The sequence below is a fragment of the Daphnia magna genome, linkage group LG10 (genome assembly GCF_020631705.1).
Source record: "Daphnia magna isolate NIES linkage group LG10, ASM2063170v1.1, whole genome shotgun sequence".
Classification (NCBI taxonomy): domain Eukaryota; kingdom Metazoa; phylum Arthropoda; class Branchiopoda; order Diplostraca; family Daphniidae; genus Daphnia; species Daphnia magna.
Genome location: NC_059191.1, coordinates 9,630,144 through 9,647,302, shown reverse-complemented (window position 1 = coordinate 9,647,302; position 17,159 = coordinate 9,630,144). Strand labels below are relative to the sequence as shown.

Here is a 17,159-nt window from a genome sequence, read left to right as displayed (position 1 = left end):
CCATCTTTATTCCGTGTTTTCCTTTTCCTGTGTAATTCCACATTTAAATTCTGGGTGTCTTCAGTTTCATTTTTATTTTTTGTTATTTTTTTATTTTTCTAATTTGAAGTGAAAAGAGAGGGAAACTATTCCTCGATAGACAAGTAACATTTTGACCCGTCCCGCTTGACCCGTGGGTCAGAAAAAATAACCTGGATTGGGTCATTTCCCGCGTAATTATCGGGTCAAACGCACTTTTCTTTTCATTTTTCAATGAATTTGAATCGCCTGATTGACAGGATTTAGGCACACTTGGACGTTTAGACGATGATTTCTTTTCATTTTGAGTTGACTTACGTTTAGACATAATTGCTAGCAGGCCGTAGCTGCTACTACAGTTGTACTTGTACAGTGTCTACACACTACACGTGGTGTATTGTAGCTTATAGGATCCTGGACGCCTTAGTGGAGTTGCTCTTTGGTCAAAGGTTTTTAACGGATTTGTTCGAAATTTTTTAAGCTGTTCTGCTTTGTTGACCACTAACCTACGTAAGAGTTAAAAGCTTCTTTATCTTACTTCTAGATAACGCCACATCTCGGGTTAGCCCGTGAACCCCTTGAACCGTCTCGAAACCCGCCCCGAAAAAAATTCCTTTAAGGTTTGCCTTTAAACGAGTTTTTTTCCCTTGACCGGGGATCTGACCCGGGTTTTCATAACCCGGGCCACAGCCCTAAAATCCGAACATACAAGAGTTAAGATGTATTAGAGCCACTTCAGATAACCTTGAGTGTTAGCCCCGCCGGCCCACATACACAACCGACACCAGTGTTGCCAACTAGCCGGGATTTATCCCGGTTTCCGGGATTTTGGAGTGGCACCCGGGAGAAACGCCGGATTTGAAAAAACCGGGTTTTTCCGGAATTTTGCCTAATAAAATATTTTTGTGTGTGATACTATATAAATCGTAAAATCGATTTTTTTCACTTTAAATCCATTTTCGTATAGTTTTTGAAGACCTTATCAATACTCGATAGGTGTCGTTGGTTGCATACCTATGATATTAACATATCCCTTATCCTAGTCATATCCTCTCACAATCATTGTGCACATGTATTGATAATTTTTAATTCACATTCTAATCAAATGCTTTTTAATTTTGTCCTTGTCATTTAGTAAATAATTGCAAATTGTTTTGCGATTCATTTAATGTGATGTAATCCGAGATCTCGTTCGTTCATGCAGTATTTGTCTTCCAATAAACAGGCGGGTTTCTGTCGTTCAAAAACAGCAAAACAGCATTTAAATTTATTTAAACTGAAAACCGGGATTTTTCTAATTTCGATTTTTGAAAATCAGAAACCGGATCGTTGGTTTTAACGACAAAACCGGGAAAACGGCCAAAAGTAGTTGGCAACGCTGACCGACACAACTCATGTTTTTGTGCACCGTGTTTGTGTGTTTCGGGAGTGTGGTGGCTTTCGTGATGATTTCTTGAACAAATATCCTTTTTTTTATCAACTCCTTATTTTGCGTTATTCTGATATAGAGGCATTTTAAAACCATGAGTTCCTTTAAAACATATGTCGATATCACCGAACACAGCAATGAGGTAATGTAAATTTCGAGTGACATTTACCTCTTGACAGAAGACGGTCGCAACCCAAATGTCTTTTCCCTTTTACTACGCGACCTTGATAATCATCATTTGAATGCATGTTACTTGTCTGTGCAGGATTATGAGTGGATTAACAGCGATGAAGATCATCCAAAATTGGAACCCTGTCTTTTGCCAGGTAGATATTTACAGAAATACATATCATTTTATTATTGGCATCATGCCAGGAAATGTATGTCAGCAATATACTACTTTATTAAACCCCCCCCCCAATAAAAAAAAAAAAAAAAAAAAAAAAAAACTGATAAACATAAAAAAACAAAACAAACCATAACAAAGGCGAAATTGTGGCGCCTGCGCGTGTCCGCGTGTTGAAGCCTTCTTCCATGAATGTTCTGTGATAATTATAGATTTGGAAAAAAATAAGAATGTGTGGTTACACATTTGGTGCCATCCTTGTGCTAATTTCTATGATAATAATTTTCATCCTTGTAGAATATAGAAGATTCAAAGCTCTCTCATGGTAATGAGCTAAATGTGTTATTACTTGATTTTTGTACAAATCAGGTGAGGTGGTGGTGGCTTATGCCAGTAATGTCTTGAAATTTGCCTCAGTCAGTAACAGGAAGCACGGCATATCAGGTTGCTTGTATGTCACAAACTTCAAAATTGCCTTTGTATCAACAACTTCAAATTATGCAGGAAATCCAAAGGTGAATCTTTTTTATTTGATTCCTCTGTGTTTAACTGAACAGCTTTCTCTGTCGACAGGATGAAAGAAACAAACTTTTGAGCCAAAATGAAGTTTGTTTGGCTAATATTGACCAAGTCTACCAGGTCAATGGAGAACGCCGTAAAAAACTCTTGCCTGGAACAAGCATTATTACAAATGTGAAGACAATTCAGCTTGTTTGTAAAGTATGAGAAAATGCCTAAGGATTGAAACATGTTCAACATGAAACTACAAATTCTCTACTCTTTTTGCCTTGCAGGATTTTAGTGTACATAGTTACAGTTTCAAGTTTTGTCCAGTAGGTTTTCATAAGACGGTCATCAATGCTATTTTACATCACAGTTTTCCTAAAAGAATCGAACTTCTTTTCAGCTTCGAGTGCATGTAATTAAAAATTCAAAACTCATAACCTTCTTCTACTGGTAATGTGCAAGGGATTTTATCAACAGGCTACCCCCAACTCAAACTGTTCACGAGATGCAGTTCTTCACTAATAGACAAGATTGGGAGAGTGAAGTTGAAAGATGCCATTGCAACGAAGGATGGCGAGTTTGCAGCGCCAACGAAAATTATCAACTCAGTGCCAGCTTGCCACAGGGATTTGTAGTGCCTCGATCCCTTTCCGACAATCAAATCCTAAAAGCTTCCAAGCATTTCATGGGTAATCGGCCACCAGTTTGGTGTTGGGGTCACATCAACAAATGCGTCATTGTCCGCATGGCTGTCCTTCACAATTTCATCACCGACACGTAACAATTTAAATCATAATCGATTGATGGACAGTAAAATAAATTCCAATTGAAACAGGCAACAGGAAAGTATTATGCTTGAACATGTGAGGAAATCGCACCCGAATTTACGGGAGCCTTTGATCCTGGAATTGGACAAATCGATGCCGACTTTAGCTGAAATCCATGCCAGTTGGTGCAAACTTCGTGATTCCTCCTGTTGCCCTTTGGATAATATTCAAAAGTTTTGGGAGCAGGACAGTCGCTCTCTATCGTTACTCAACGGATCTCGGTGGCCTCATCACGTCATGATTTGCCTCCGCATGGCTAATCGAGTGGTGGAAGCCGTGAGCCAACATCAAGTCTCTGTTGTCCTGCAAGGTAATTGATTTCGTTTCTAGTATTTCGTGGCATTTATTGATTGATTGCCCACTAAAAAAATAGAATCGGAAAGCAGAGATTTAAGTGCTGTGATTTCGTCTTTGGCCCAATTGATTATGGATCCGCACTTCCGCACCATTAACGGTTTCCAGAGCCTCGTTCAAAAAGAATGGGTCACGCTAGGCCACGCGTTCACCAAACGATTCGGTCGTATCAGCGAATACGAAAATCAGCAGTCTCCGCTGTTCCAGCTTTTCCTCGATTGCGTGTGGCAAATGCAACATCAGTTCCCAATGTCCTTCGAATTTAGCGAGACCTACTTAACGTCATTATGGGATTCTCTGCACAACACGGTTTTCGATACCTTCTCTTTCGATAGTGACCGCATCCGATATTTAATGACGCAACCACAGCAACAGCCAGATGGAGAGGGGAGTCCAGCTGTCTTAATTTCTCGTTCGGTCTGGGACTGGTCGTCGCAGTTTCACGACGTTGACATCGGCCTCTTTTTGAATCCGCTTTTCAGCATCACCTGTCGGGTTGCGGCTTACCGCCAACGCAGAGGAATATCTCCGGCCAACTATCACAACCAAAATAATCAACTGGTACGGCGTTGGATTCACGGCTCGTCCTCCCACAATGATGGGGGTGGTCGACCTCGACGCAATAGCATTTCCGGAAGCCTTTCTGCTTTGCGGGCCTCTGAATACGGGGCGGCGGAACAACAAAACAGGAAGACGGATACGTTGGGTCGCAGTTGGGGTAGTCGCTTTGGGCTGGCAGCTCTACCGGAGCACGGCAACGCTGTTGGGACTTTAAGTCGAGCCAGCAGTAACGATGGAGGAAGTGGCGCTGGAGGAACGAGTAGCCGATGGAAGAGAATTCGCGGAGCCCTTTTTCACAATCATGGCCGGTCATTTTCACCCCATCAACAGCAGATCTCATCCATCGAAGAAGGAATGGAAATGCCACTCATGTCCAGCAGCCATCATCAATCACCAGCCGTTACCTACCGGGCCTCTAGGGGCATTGTGGATTTGGGCCAGCACCCGCAAACTCAACAACGATGGACAGTTTACGGAGCAGCAGTTTATGATCCGATCCCGAGTTATAACGTAAAACTGCAGCCCACCGCCAAGCCTTTGAAACTTGACCTGGGCAAGGATTGGGATGATTTCATACCGGGCAATGATTCAGGATCAGGTGGAGCAGATATCCCATACCATGAGCTGGATTGGCCTGTTTACTCGATGCTCCCAGTGGCCGATTCGTTTGTCGATTTCCGCTTGTGGAGTCAGTGCTATTTACGATGGATTCCTGTGCTAGACGTCCGTGGTGGTGGACATCCGCCCATCTATTTCCATCATTGCGCTTTGGTCAATGATATCCTTAGCTTGGAATCGCAGCTGGACAAGCTACACCACTGTCAATTGCAGCAGGGGATGAGCAATAATGGTGAGGCGGACATGCCTTCGTCGCCCAGTCAACGTTTCGTTACTATGAGCGACCAATCACCTGGTTAAAAAATAAATAAATTCTAAATTATTTTTCCAGTAGAAAAATTTGAGTAATTGATTTTATTTTTTTTTTTTATTTTATTTTTTTAATCTTTGACAGGACAATCTGGAAATCAGGTTACATTGAGTAGTTTCCACCCATTTGTCCAGCAACAGAATGATTCAGCTTTGTCATTTGGCGAGTGGGAAATCGTCCCTTCTCCAGTCATTTCGGGTTCAGCCTTGCGATCTGCTGGGGGACGAGCCGTCGAAGCTGAATTTGATTCCGATTCCTTTGTTGCCGATTGATTTTTTTTTTTGGTTTTGTTCTTTTAATGCAATTGTTTTTTTCTTTGTCCATTTCATTGGATGGCCGAAAATGACACACGCAAACGGGATTACCTTCTATCCCAAACTTCCATTTATTTAGTACATAAATAATTGTTTGAATTCGACTGTCGTAGGCTCCTTGCTAATCGCATTCCTATATTTCCTGTTGTATTACGCTAATTGCAAGTTACTATAATCATCGTACTATGTCGCCCATCTGTTTTACTTAAGCCTTTGAAAGGATATTAATAATATTATAACTATCTCCTCTATTCATTTTTTTATATTTTTTATTGTAAAGTCAGACAACACAAATTATTTTCATTTCAAATGTTCGATTAGTTGTAATTACTCTGGTTGAATGAATGGATTTGGAATGGCCTCCATACCATCAGCAGGACAAATGAGGACAACTGCTGTTCCACGGCAAACTACCAAACCGAGTTGCCTTGTGTCTTCTGACAACTTGAATGAATCTTCAGAATCTTCAAGAAAGGAAACCGAAATTGTATAGATAAGTACAACATTTGGTGATGGGGGAATCTGACTTACCCCTAAGATACTCCACAGTGTTATCCAAGACTATGTTTAAAAGAGGATCATAACCTTTGAGGATGCCTGCTGCTTCTCTACCACCTGATTAGTGTGAAATTGTAAACTTGCTTTTATATTTATATTAATTTAAATCAATGATCGGTGGTTTACCAGTAAACTTCACTCTGATCAATTTGTCCATGTAACGAGACAAGTCCAAAATTCTTTCTTTTTTTTTCTCCTTCAAATCTGCGGGGCTACCCGTTGCTGGAGTCGATTTCTCTATTTTCTGGAAGACAATAAAATCAAAATATATTGTGAGACCTTGAAAAACACTACCATGGAAAGAAAAGCCTAAAGATCTAATGAGCTGTGATCACCGTCAGATAAACAACAGCTTTTAAAGTCCAAAAGAAGTTCTTCCAAAACTTAGTAAATCTATTTTTTTAACTAATAAAACTGCTCTCTTGAAGCAAAAAGAATATTTAAAGTAAACCTAGAAACATATTAGCTACTCACGGATGCCATGTTTGCCGGGTTTTATGTCGATGTTCCACTCGTCTGCTGTGAAAGCGAAATCACCGCCATTTTTTTAGATAGGGACCAGGGTAAAGTGCAGAAACGGAAAGGACACAGTGGACTGGGTAAACTGCGGACTTTCAGGCATGGACTGGCCCCCAAAATTTCATAGTCCGCACCTCCGCAGTTTACCCATAATGTGAAAGTATGTCCGCGTATTATGCGGATCATTGCGCCTTGAGAGTTGAGAACAGAGAAGAAGGGGAGATGGGTACTACGGAACGCCAATTTAAAATTTCAGCACCTCGGGTAGAGCCATTTTTTTTGCAACCATCCAACAACGCCATCTAGCGGCCACGATACACACCTTTTTGAAATCCCACCTACTGGAGGAGGAGCTGAATCACTATCGATTCCTATAACCATTTCCAACAATTAATATCGATTTTATCGTGCCAGTGGCAGATACAGGTGAATGTCTCTGTGATAATAAATTTGTTTTTGTTTGGTGTTGGTACCCCTAAGGGCATCACTCCCTTACGAGACATCAGATGAAGGGGTAGACTGCGATGTTTGTCAACAAACTGTCCCAATCCCCTGCTTTATATACGAAGTTGATACACCTAGTCAATCGTTTTTTGGATGTAATAAAAACCACCTTTTTGGTTTATATTGCCAGTAAAACATTTGTTTTTTTTCATAAATAAAATTTAAATTTCTTGATTTTGTGTGTCTATTAACGTAATGTTGAGACTCTCTATTAGAGAGAACGGATTTCTTGATTGAAAGTCGGTTGAGCTGCTGCGGAATAATCGGTTTTGCAGTTTTGCACTGTGGGCCAGGATAAAATGCGGACGCGGACTGCGGACTGGAGAAACTGCGGACTTTCACTTGCGGACTGGCCCAAAATTTTTGACAGCAGTCCGCAGTTTCACCATGGGGCAGCAGTCCGCAGTCCGCGGATTATACGGGGATGCAGCATTCAATATAGACATGTGTATGTGTTGGTAAGACAGAAAAATCGATAAGTATAGTCTTAATTTCATAATAGTATTTAACATTAAAATTTTCTAATATTTACTCTTGTCAAGACAGATCAACCTCATTTTTATCGTCATGCAATGGCTGTTGTTCGATAACTGTTTCCTTAAAAAATATGTATGCAATTATGCATGCAACAATTCCAAAGAATAAAAATTAAAACGCGCACTGCTCTTAGCAGTTGACGACTTTATTTATGCTAGATAAAAAATCCCTCGGTCATTCATTACGATAGATCAAAAATGCGTGAGCATTTCGTCGCATGTTTACAAAAAGGTGATTTAACAATGTTTCCAACCGTATCAAACCAATCTTTTCCTAAGTCTAAGACCATCAAAAATGTGCAATCGGTGAAAGTGTTATTGCATATGCCGCCGCCCCGATAGGCTTTACGCTGGAAGTAAATTTAGAGACGAGGAGAAGATGATTCAGTGTGGTACGAAACATTGTAAAGAATGGTACCACAAAGAATGTCTTCCTAAAGAGCAGCACTATGCCTTTCAGGATTCTTTAAAAAAACCTGGAAGTGCCCCAAATGTTTTTAAGTCTATAAAATGTTTTATTTTGATTGTTTTACCCAGAGTTTAAACTGTCTCTTACTATCATATTTTGAATTATACATCATGCGTTAATTTTTTAATATATCTTTAGTTTGAAATTGAAATTTAAAATTTAAATGGGCATGTCCGCATCAATGGGTATGGGCAGTCCGCAAATACCAGTCCGCAGTTTATCCTGCCTGGTCCACACTTTCAAACGGCCCATATACGAAACGGCCCGCATATCCTCAAGTCCACGAAAAATCTGTCGAAAATTTTGAGCCAGTCCGCAGGTGAAAGTCCGCAGTTTCTCCAGTCCGCAGTCCGCGTCCGCATTTTATCCTGGCCTAATTGTGGTCAATTTTAAGACTGAGTCCGCACTTGAAAGTCGTAAGTTTACCTTATCCGCAGTCTGCATTCGTGCATTACCCCGGCCCCGACTTGAAGTGAAGTCCCTCAAAAGTCAGATAAGTATTTTGACAGATATGAAACTTTTCTCGTCATCTTCTTTAACAGTTTTTTATGGAAAATGATCGAAACGAGTGACTTTTTCAGCAAAACTGTGCAGCATCTTGCACGGTCGCTGGCGCACATTGAAAAAACACCGTGGGAGAAGGTACGAAGTATCAACTTAAAAACCGGTTCTGCCCAATGTTATCTTTCACGTTTGACCTTAGGTGTCAAGTCTTTTCAACCTTTGCCCTGTTAAAAGTGCAAAAGGGGAATACAAATTGGACCACCGTGGGCAATCAGCAGTAATCGCCCTTGGGATTTACTATCTGGAATCCCGTCTCAATTTTAGCAACAGCCCATTCCCACATAAAAACCGAATTCTGCCCTACTTTTTCGATTTGGTCAGAAACTTGCCCCTAGCCAGATGGACGGACAGCCAATTGCTTTTCAGCAATCGGTGCCTACCAACAACAGAATGTTTTGCCTTCTCTCTAACCACCCTGCTTTGTGATGTGGCGGTGCTTGATCAAGAGGCCAGAGAAGAAATTCTTGATTTCCAGGTCACATTCCTGATAGAAATCTCACAGTTGATCCTCAGTAAGAAACAAGATGTGGAAAGTCCAGCCAATGTTGTTCTATGCAAGCGCATTGTGCCCTTGCTGTTTGGGCATGCCAGAGCCATGGGCCGCTTCTCTAATGACCCTCTATTCTTGAAGTTATTCCCAAAACCCACTCCACCAGTTCTTGTGCAAACAGAACAATCTTCTTCAAAGCATCACAGCTTTTCTAATTTCCGCTCCATCATCCCACAGTCGTTATCGACCACAGTTTTTGCCAATATCGACTCGTTCCATTCCACAGCCAATAACAGAGAGGTGGATGATTCTTCCACATATTTTCGGGCCTTTGGTTCGAGTTTTGAAGTGAGCACCAATCGTCAGTCTATTCAGTTCACCGTTTCTCATCTGGAAGCCATCCTAAAAGTCGCCCAGCTAAGTCTTTTGGAGAAACCAGTTCTCAAGTTTCTGGATGGCCTGGCCAGTGAAATGTTTTCATCTCAGTCTGTTTGCAAATATCCTTACAAGTCCTTCAGTGAGACTCTTAACTTGGTGCTGGTGACAGTCTTGAAACAAATATTGAGCGGGCACGGCCAGTTACCGCTCACTTTCATGACCGATATTCAAGAATTGGTTCGATCGCTTTTCACATCGGGTCAAACGGAATTGCAGAGTCGTCATTTCGACCAACACAAGCATTTAATGATGGAATCCAAAGCGACCAGCAACACCTTAACGAGTGCCACTAGGTTAATTTCAGTTTAACAACTGCTGAGTTTTTATTTATTTATTTATTTTTTAACGTATTGCAATGCTTTTGCTTTGCAGATACCGATTGACAGTGCAGGCCAATGCCTCGTGTGTTGATTTGCTTGTGTGGGCCGCTATGGAAGAAGTGACGGCAGAGAGCGTTCTTAATCGACTGGCAGAAAAAATCCACTCGAAGGACAATAATCACCTCATCATGGCTCACTTGCCATTGCTTTTAGTGTGTCTGAAAGCCCTCGGTCAATTGGCCGTCAAATTCACTCATCTGGCGTCCAACGTCATCGCGTGTCTACGTGACTTTTTAGTGGGCCCGTCGCCCATTTTGCTGCGACTCCATCACCAATCGCAGCCGCAAAACCCAAATCCGGAAGATCCGCTAGCTGTTTCAGCGCGGGCAGCATTCGAGCGACTCCGAGAGGCTAGTATCGACAATCTGTGCCTGGCTTTAAAGGCCGGCATGCAAGTGGATCCCAACTGCGTGCAAGCGTTCCTGGCCACCGTCTCCAATCGCCTGTTCATGGCAGAGAACTCTGATAATGAAAGCGCTCTCATAGCCAACAACACAGTCATCACTTTGGGTCACGTGGCTGTGACTCTGAAAGAGACGGCCCGCACTGCCGAGTCTATTTTGCAGTTTTTTCAGGTTCGATTTTGTCATCCTCCGTCTTCGCTGGACGTTCTCATAGTCGATCAGCTCGGCTGTATGGTGCTGGCCAAAAGTGAAGTTCACATATGCGACGAAATAATGCGAATGTTTACATCCATCACGGTAGAAGATTGCAGTACGATTTATTCTTCGTCGGCTCAAGGTGGTGAAATAACGGACAAGACCAAAAATCAATACCGGCACGTTTCACAGGCCGTCTTGAATGCATTGGCCAATGTGGCCAATGGCATCCAGGGAGAAAACGAAACCAACGAACTCTTGGTCAAATTGCTGGAACTCTTTGTCCAGCTGGGTCTAGAAGGCAAACGAGCTTCCGAGCGATCCGCTTCTCTCATGAAAGGTTAATCAATATCGATTCAATTTATTCCAACGTCAGTTCAATTAACAAGAAGAGTTTATTTGGCACAGCATCGAGCAGTGCTGGCAATTTAGGAGTGCTGATACCAATTATTGCAGCCGTCATCCGACGGATGCCCAGCATGGCCGGTGCTGGCCCAATCAAACCTCGCCTACACAAATTATTCCGCGATTTCTGGCTCTATTGCGTCGTCATGGGGTTTACGCTTCAAGAGTCGGGACTTTGGCCTGCCGAATGGTATCGCGGCGTGGTTGAAATTGCCGTCAAATCGCCGTTGCTCGTCTCGCAGACGTCACTGCGCTCCGAGTTGCGTGAACTGCAATACACGTCGGCCTTGCGCAATGAGAGCATCTCGGTCAACGAACTGACAGATTTGAAAAATCAAATCCTTCATTTGTTGGACAATCCACCTGATGTTGTTCCATTAGTGAAGAACCTCTCATTTGCCCAGTCATGCTATCTCTTCTCCGTTTACAGTCTCGAAACTCTAAGGGTATTATTCATTATTTACTTTTGTTACATTTTTCATCACGAAATTGAGCCTTTAAAAAACAAAACAAAACACAAAATAGGTGAAACATGCAGCGAATACGAGTTTCGACGCCATTTTCGAGTACTTGTGCGATCCGGTGATTCAGAAAGACAAGTCGGGAATGTGGCAATGTTTACTCAGTGTCGGCGAGCGAGTCTTTTCCATTTTCCTGGATGTCTTATCATCGAAACCGAAGGACAGTCGGCGTGAGACCGAACTGGAACGTCACGCTCAATATCTTCTGGTGCTATTCAACCACGTCCAACGTCAAATCCGCAAAGTGGCCGATCGTTGCCTCTCTTCGTTGGTCGATCGTTTTCCTCATCTCCTCTGGAACCAAAATGTTCTTTTCGCTATGCTGGACATTTTAGAAGTTTTGAGTGGCTCCCTCCACTTGGATCCGTATCAGGGTCCTAGCCGGTTGGCTGTGCCAAATTCGCCTCATTCCATCGTCTTGATGGACACGCAAGAAGCTCGTGAAGGAATCGTCAAAGATTTTTCTGATCGTTGTCACGAAATATTGGCCGAGGCAATCAAATGGGCCCCAGAATCAACACGTGCCCGTCTGCAAGAATATTCACATCGCCAAGGTGGATCCAGTTCGGGAGTATTGGGCCATCACGCTGGAATGGCTTTGTTAATAACCGAATCGCTCCACACTTTCGCCTCTCTCAACTGCCAATGTTCTCCGCTGGCCAAACAGACACTGGACAAGCTCCCGTCTTGCGTCAAGTGCGATTCGCCGCGATTCGTCGCCGTTCTGGGCAAACGAAACCGATATTCCGGACAAGTGGCTGGAATGTTTAGTTGTCTGGAATCGGATGCGGGTGCCAAACAAACGACCAAGGAAATGGAGGATAGGTTATCCAAACAGTTGATGGAAGATATGCGACATTCCTGTCTCGCAAAGGACGAGACGGCCCACTGCCGGGCATTATGGTAGGCTACATTGAAATTGCCTTTAACCGAACCGTCTTCCTTTTTGCAAACCGAAGTTATGCATTTTGTTCAGGTGCATTGCTGCGCTTCTAATTCGAATTGAGGGCGTCTGTCGGCCTCTACTGCACTCGATTGCGTGGTCTCATTTGGAACTTTTCACCAGTGCAGCTGTCAGTGCCGCTGTTGAATGTTGGCAGTGGATCGTTTCGGCCAGACCCGATCTCGAATTTTGCTTCCTGCAGGAAATGTCTGCCGCCTGGCAATACGCGTTTGAAAAGCGAATGGGACTTTTCGCTGTCGAAGACGAAGACGCTATCGTCAACCCTCTGGCCGTCCACGAAGGTGCCCAATTGCTTTCGGTGCCTCCTCTGGTCGAGCCGCATGACTTGTGGATCCGATTTCTCATCGAACGCATTGAAATCGCCAAACATTGCAGTCACGATCAGGTTCAAATTAACATGAATTCATCTCTTTTGATTGTTATTGTTTTGGCTGATGCGTGCATTACTTCTTCAACCGAATCAGGTCGAATTATTCGCCCAGATGTTCGACGTGACGTTACCATTTGACGTGGGCAGCCGTAAACCACGGATGAGTCGCCATCCAGCAGCGGCTGGAACCCGCTATCGTTTGCTGCAATGCGCCCTTTCGTTGCTTCAGGGCGATATGCTGGCCCGTTCGCTATCCAAGAACCTTTTACGCGAAAGGGTCTATCAGACTTGCCTCGACTATTTTTGCTGCCGGCCTCAATGCCCCAACAAGAAACGGATGCCCGAATTGAGGGAAGACGCTTTGTCCATGATCCGTTTTTGGCATACGATGCATTCAGATAAAAAGTATCTGAAACAAAGTCTCATCGGCACTGATCAGGTATTGGTTTCATTTTTATGTATATATGTTTTGCCCCGTCAACTCCGCAATCTTGCAACGTAAAGACACACATTTGGACATTATTATGAACATCAGGCCGATGACACCATTTCTACATTTTCATCCAATTACCAATTGACGGGTAGTGGAGCCGGTACGTCATCATTAGCCGGTGACCGGGCCGGCAGTGCGGCAGGAGGGGCAAATAGCAGCACTTTACAGCCACCCGGTTCTACCCGGAATAATTACGATGTCCGATCGAGTGCGTCGTCGACCGATTTGAGCCGCGGTATGGCCGGCGCTGGATGGGCCAACACGGTTCCATTGAACAATGCCACTGCCATGAGCTCGTTGTCCCGACGTGTCAACCGGATGAAGCGGACAACCAATCCGGATAACTTTGTCAAAGATTACATCAAGAAACGCAATTTGATTTTGTCTTTATTGGCCGCTGAAGTGGAATTCTTTTCGACGTGGTTGAATCCGCTCTCGTTGCCGGAGTTGCAGTTGCCCGGTGAGGATGTGGTCAATTCGTGGAGGGCGCAGCAAATCACTGAACGAGTTTGGCGCGACAATGTGCGACTGGCCTGGGACATCAGTCCAGTTTTGGCCGTACGTATGGCTGCACGACTTCGTGCCGCCCCTGGAGTGGAACGTGAAATCCAGCGACTTGTCCAGCTGACACCTAGCTGCGTGGCCCACATTCCGGAAGCCCTAGACTATCTCGTCACGCCGGACAGTATCATCAACGAATCGCCTGAATTGACGCACGCCCTCTACTGGTCACGCGTTCACCCGGTCAAAGCGCTTTCGTTCTTTTCTCGTCAGTATCCGCCTCATCCCATCACAGCTCAATATGGTAATTTCTAGTAGCTGTTTTAGATAATAGCATTTTTTGTTGTTGTTGTTGTTGTTGTCTCCTTAATGCGTAATTGCAATTGGAGAACTATTTCGGAAGCTGCACTCAATCCTTGATGGAATTCACGTGAATGCTGACTAGTTTCCTTGACACTGATTTTCTTTTTTATTGGTGATGCATCATCAGCTGTTCGCTGCCTAAATTCGTATCCACCGGATGCAGTGCTGTTCTACGTTCCGCAACTGGTGCAGGCCGTCCGCTACGACAATATGGGATACGTCGTGGAATTCATCAAAGTGTTGGCCCAGAAATCGCAGCTGGCGGCTCATCAACTCATTTGGAACATGCAAACGAACAAATTCACTGACGAAGAAGGTCACACCAAGGATGAAGATTTGTACGACATGCTGGAAAGTCTGATTGAATCCATCGTTACGTCACTCTCCGGACCGGCCAAGAAATTTTACGAACGTGAATTCGATTTTTTCGGCAAAATCACGGCCGTCTCGGGTGACATTCGACCTTTCCCCAAAGGAGCCGAACGTAAAAAAGCATGTTTGGAACAACTGTCGAAAATTGCCGTTCAGCCTGGCTGTTACCTTCCATCGAATCCGGAAGCGCTGGTCATAGACATTGACTACAACAGTGGGACGCCGATGCAGAGTGCGGCCAAAGCCCCGTACCTGGCCCGTTTCCGGGTGTTGCGTTGCGGTTTGCTGGAACTCGAGCACCGCGGACTAACGAGCGACGACACTCCTTCTGCAACTTGTAACGGAAACAAACAAAATGCCGACATTGAAAACAGCAATTTGGTTTGGCAAGCGGCTATTTTTAAAGTGGGTGATGACGTCCGACAAGACATGCTGGCCCTTCAGGTTGGATTTTATTTCCTCCTCAATATTTACATTGGACATTTCAATGTTTACACAAATCATTTTCTATTTGATCATGGAAATAGGTTATTTCGCTGTTCAAAAACATTTTCCAGCAAGTCGATCTGGATTTGTTTCTTTTTCCTTACCGAGTGGTGGCCACTTCGCCTGGTTGCGGAGTCATCGAGTGCGTCCCCAATGCCAAGTCACGCGACCAGCTAGGCCGCCAAACAGATGTCAATCTCAACGACTACTTTATCAACAAATATGGCGACGAAATGACCCAAGAATTTCAAACGGCTAGGAGGAATTTCATTCAGTCAATGGCCGCCTATTCTCTGGTCGGCTTCCTTCTGCAGATCAAAGATCGACACAATGGCAACATTATGATCGACGGCGAAGGGCACATTATTCACATCGATTTCGGCTTCATGTTTGAAAGCTCGCCCGGTGGCAATTTAGGTAATTATTCCACGAATACCACGTACTTGAACTCAATTCCGAGTGAGTGAATTGGAATTGTTTTGCCAGGGTTCGAGCCGGATATCAAGCTAACCGAAGAAATGGTGATGATTATGGGCGGAAAGATGGAAGCACCGCCCTTCCGCTATTTTATGGAGCTGTGCGTACGCGCTTACTTGGCTGTGCGTCCTTACCGCGAAGCCATTGTTTCGCTGGTCTCGTTGATGCTCGACACCAGACTGCCCTGCTTTCGTGGACAAACGATCAAACTGTTGCAGGCACGTTTCGTTCCCATGGCGTCCGATCGTGAAGCGGCAAATCACATGATCAACATTGTTCGCTCCTCGTTCCGTAACATCCGCACTAGGACTTACGACATGATTCAATATTATCAGAATCAAATTCCTTATTAGTAAAATTTACGTGTTCATTAACAAATTAATCGAAAGATTCCTTAACGGTTGTTGGATCAGACTAGTCCATGTTTTACCTAAATGTATTGTTCAATGAATATATAATATATATATACACACTGGGGGTGTGCTGCAATTTATTGATGCGGTGCGCAAGAAAGAGACAGAAATTGATTGTTAAAAACAAAGAAAAGAGTTTTTTTTTTCCCCACTTTTTTCTAATCTTTTATCACATGTTGGAAACAACATAGACTCGCATAAATGTTTTTCATTTCTTCAAAAGACGTTCCATATCTTTGTTTTGACGTTGGATTCTCCAATCGGCCTTGTCAGCACCGGTCTGCAACCGATCAATCAAAACGTTTTGATCATCCAGCTCAGTTGATAATCCTTGAGCGAGTCCTTTGAGGCGAGACAGAGATAAGCTCATGTCACCCAGATCTTGTTCCAACTGTTCATCAACATTCGAAAGAGGTTTGTGACCAAAGTCATTATCCAGCCCTTTAATCCTCAATGCTGGGTGTTGTTGCTGTGACGGTGAATCTCTGTCGAATTGGGAAGAGCTTTGCTCCAACACTTTAGATAGGTTGCTGCTGCTGCTACTGGAACCACTTTTTAACAAAGAACCTTCAGAAGAGTTTTTAATGGGCTCTGAAGGCTTTGAAAAATAATTTTTCATACTGCTAAACACACTCTGCAAACCAATTCAGTTGTAATGAATTACAAGGAAAAGAACAACCTAATCCAATCATAAAGATCAATGTACCTTGATATTCTGTATGTGTCTCTCTGAGGTTCTCAATGAATTATTCATCTCATCCAGCCTGCTGCCAGTTCTTTCCAACTGTTCCCGCTGCCTTACCAAATCCTTGTGAGTTAAAAAATTAATGTTTATCAAGCCATTTTATTATTTTACATGGTGTTTTTAAACAACTGGCTATGCAAACCTCTGCAGTGGAGATTCCAATTTGCTCAGTTTCATACAAAACTCCTTTAGCACGACCTGATGCCTGTAAAGTTCGTTCTTCTATTTTCTGCTTTTCCAAAAGAAGTTGCCGTCTACGTTCTTCAGCACTGTTCTGATTTTCTCCACCGTCCAGAGGTTGGAAACTGTTATTTCCGCCAGATAAACTGCTGGCTAATTTTCCTCCAAAGCCGTTAAACCTGTTTGGTGCTCGCTTCAGGAATTCGTCATCATCCACGTCGTCATCTTCGTCGAAAAATGGATTCGAACCTTTTGTTTTGACGTAACGCCCACTTGATCCAGCCATATTTTTGTAATTTTTTTCGTCTCAACAAGCTTTGTCTATGTACTTTTTGAGACTATGTTAATTCCTTTCTCTTTAATGCCCTTCTGCTGCTGTCAAGACCTTGAATGAGACTGTCAAACTTGTATCGCAATCGCAACAAAGATTTTCTTCCTCAGCTCTATGCTCTAGCGGTGAAAAATAAAAATATACGAGCCAAAAACTTGAGAAAATATATTTGTTCAACAAAATAATGCGAATTGTAA

General features: G+C 43.4%; 4 protein-coding genes across 5 annotated transcripts; 2 read left to right on the top strand and 2 right to left on the bottom strand.

Moving 5' to 3' along the window:
* The first annotated feature begins 1,401 nt into the window (after positions 1 to 1,401).
* On the top strand, positions 1,402 to 5,535 carry LOC116931818 (myotubularin-related protein 10-B). Its single transcript, XM_045180253.1, has 9 exons — positions 1,402 to 1,589; positions 1,713 to 1,773; positions 2,163 to 2,308; positions 2,367 to 2,513; positions 2,588 to 2,712; positions 2,778 to 3,077; positions 3,136 to 3,437; positions 3,501 to 4,955; positions 5,055 to 5,535. Exons 1-9 carry the CDS (start codon positions 1,542 to 1,544, stop codon positions 5,240 to 5,242), a joined length of 2,772 nt encoding a protein of 923 aa, XP_045036188.1. The 5' UTR covers positions 1,402 to 1,541; the 3' UTR covers positions 5,243 to 5,535.
* LOC116931823 (U6 snRNA-associated Sm-like protein LSm7) lies at positions 5,536 to 6,473 on the bottom strand. The gene is made up of 4 exons (XM_032939458.2): positions 6,317 to 6,473; positions 5,969 to 6,086; positions 5,816 to 5,899; positions 5,536 to 5,748 (listed from the first exon to the last, which is right to left on the bottom strand). Exons 1-4 carry the CDS (start codon positions 6,323 to 6,325, stop codon positions 5,612 to 5,614), a joined length of 348 nt encoding a protein of 115 aa, XP_032795349.1. The 5' UTR covers positions 6,326 to 6,473; the 3' UTR covers positions 5,536 to 5,611.
* A 1,811-nt stretch (positions 6,474 to 8,284) lies between these two features.
* Positions 8,285 to 15,770, top strand: LOC116931815 (phosphatidylinositol 4-kinase alpha). Of its 2 annotated transcripts, none has more exons than XM_032939447.2 (11): positions 8,285 to 8,512; positions 8,574 to 9,655; positions 9,735 to 10,681; positions 10,750 to 11,192; positions 11,272 to 12,170; positions 12,244 to 12,611; positions 12,691 to 13,040; positions 13,137 to 13,899; positions 14,086 to 14,774; positions 14,858 to 15,233; positions 15,303 to 15,770. In XM_032939447.2, the coding sequence occupies exons 1-11, from the start codon at positions 8,426 to 8,428 to the stop codon at positions 15,644 to 15,646; spliced, it is 6,348 nt and encodes a 2,115-aa protein (XP_032795338.2). In that variant the 5' UTR covers positions 8,285 to 8,425; the 3' UTR covers positions 15,647 to 15,770. The 2 variants fall into 2 exon arrangements, with proteins under 2 accessions (XP_032795338.2, XP_032795339.2); XM_032939448.2 differs by having other exon boundaries at positions 8,286 to 8,512; positions 12,244 to 12,616; positions 12,696 to 13,040.
* On the bottom strand, positions 15,712 to 17,066 carry LOC116931822 (synaptosomal-associated protein 29). Its single transcript, XM_032939457.2, has 3 exons — positions 16,594 to 17,066; positions 16,413 to 16,514; positions 15,712 to 16,340 (listed from the first exon to the last, which is right to left on the bottom strand). Exons 1-3 carry the CDS (start codon positions 16,915 to 16,917, stop codon positions 15,915 to 15,917), a joined length of 852 nt encoding a protein of 283 aa, XP_032795348.2. The 5' UTR covers positions 16,918 to 17,066; the 3' UTR covers positions 15,712 to 15,914.
* Between the last annotated feature and the right edge of the window lie 93 nt (positions 17,067 to 17,159).

Excerpts from the sequence above, each read along its gene's own strand:
- LOC116931823 (XM_032939458.2), bottom strand. Across the intron at positions 5,900-5,968 it reads GATCAGAGTGAAGTTTACTG|GTGGTAGAGAAGCAGCAGGC; the intron begins GTAAACCACCGA and ends CACACTAATCAG. Across the intron at positions 5,749-5,815 it reads CACTGTGGAGTATCTTAGGG|ATTCTGAAGATTCATTCAAG; the intron begins GTAAGTCAGATT and ends CCTTTCTTGAAG.
- LOC116931815 (XM_032939447.2), top strand. The coding sequence starts at position 8,426 with ATGATCGAAACGAGTGACTTTTTCAGCAAAACTGTGCAGCATCTTGCA. Across the intron at positions 12,171-12,243 it reads GCCCACTGCCGGGCATTATG|GTGCATTGCTGCGCTTCTAA; the intron begins GTAGGCTACATT and ends CATTTTGTTCAG. Across the intron at positions 13,041-13,136 it reads GTCTCATCGGCACTGATCAG|GCCGATGACACCATTTCTAC; the intron begins GTATTGGTTTCA and ends TATGAACATCAG.
- LOC116931818 (XM_045180253.1), top strand. The coding sequence starts at position 1,542 with ATGAGTTCCTTTAAAACATATGTCGATATCACCGAACACAGCAATGAG. Across the intron at positions 1,774-2,162 it reads GGAACCCTGTCTTTTGCCAG|GTGAGGTGGTGGTGGCTTAT; the intron begins GTAGATATTTAC and ends TGTACAAATCAG. Across the intron at positions 2,514-2,587 it reads CAATTCAGCTTGTTTGTAAA|GATTTTAGTGTACATAGTTA; the intron begins GTATGAGAAAAT and ends TTTGCCTTGCAG.
- LOC116931822 (XM_032939457.2), bottom strand. The coding sequence starts at position 16,917 with ATGGCTGGATCAAGTGGGCGTTACGTCAAAACAAAAGGTTCGAATCCA. Across the intron at positions 16,515-16,593 it reads TTGGAATCTCCACTGCAGAG|GATTTGGTAAGGCAGCGGGA; the intron begins GTTTGCATAGCC and ends TTAACTCACAAG. Across the intron at positions 16,341-16,412 it reads GACACATACAGAATATCAAG|AGTGTGTTTAGCAGTATGAA; the intron begins GTACATTGATCT and ends ATTGGTTTGCAG.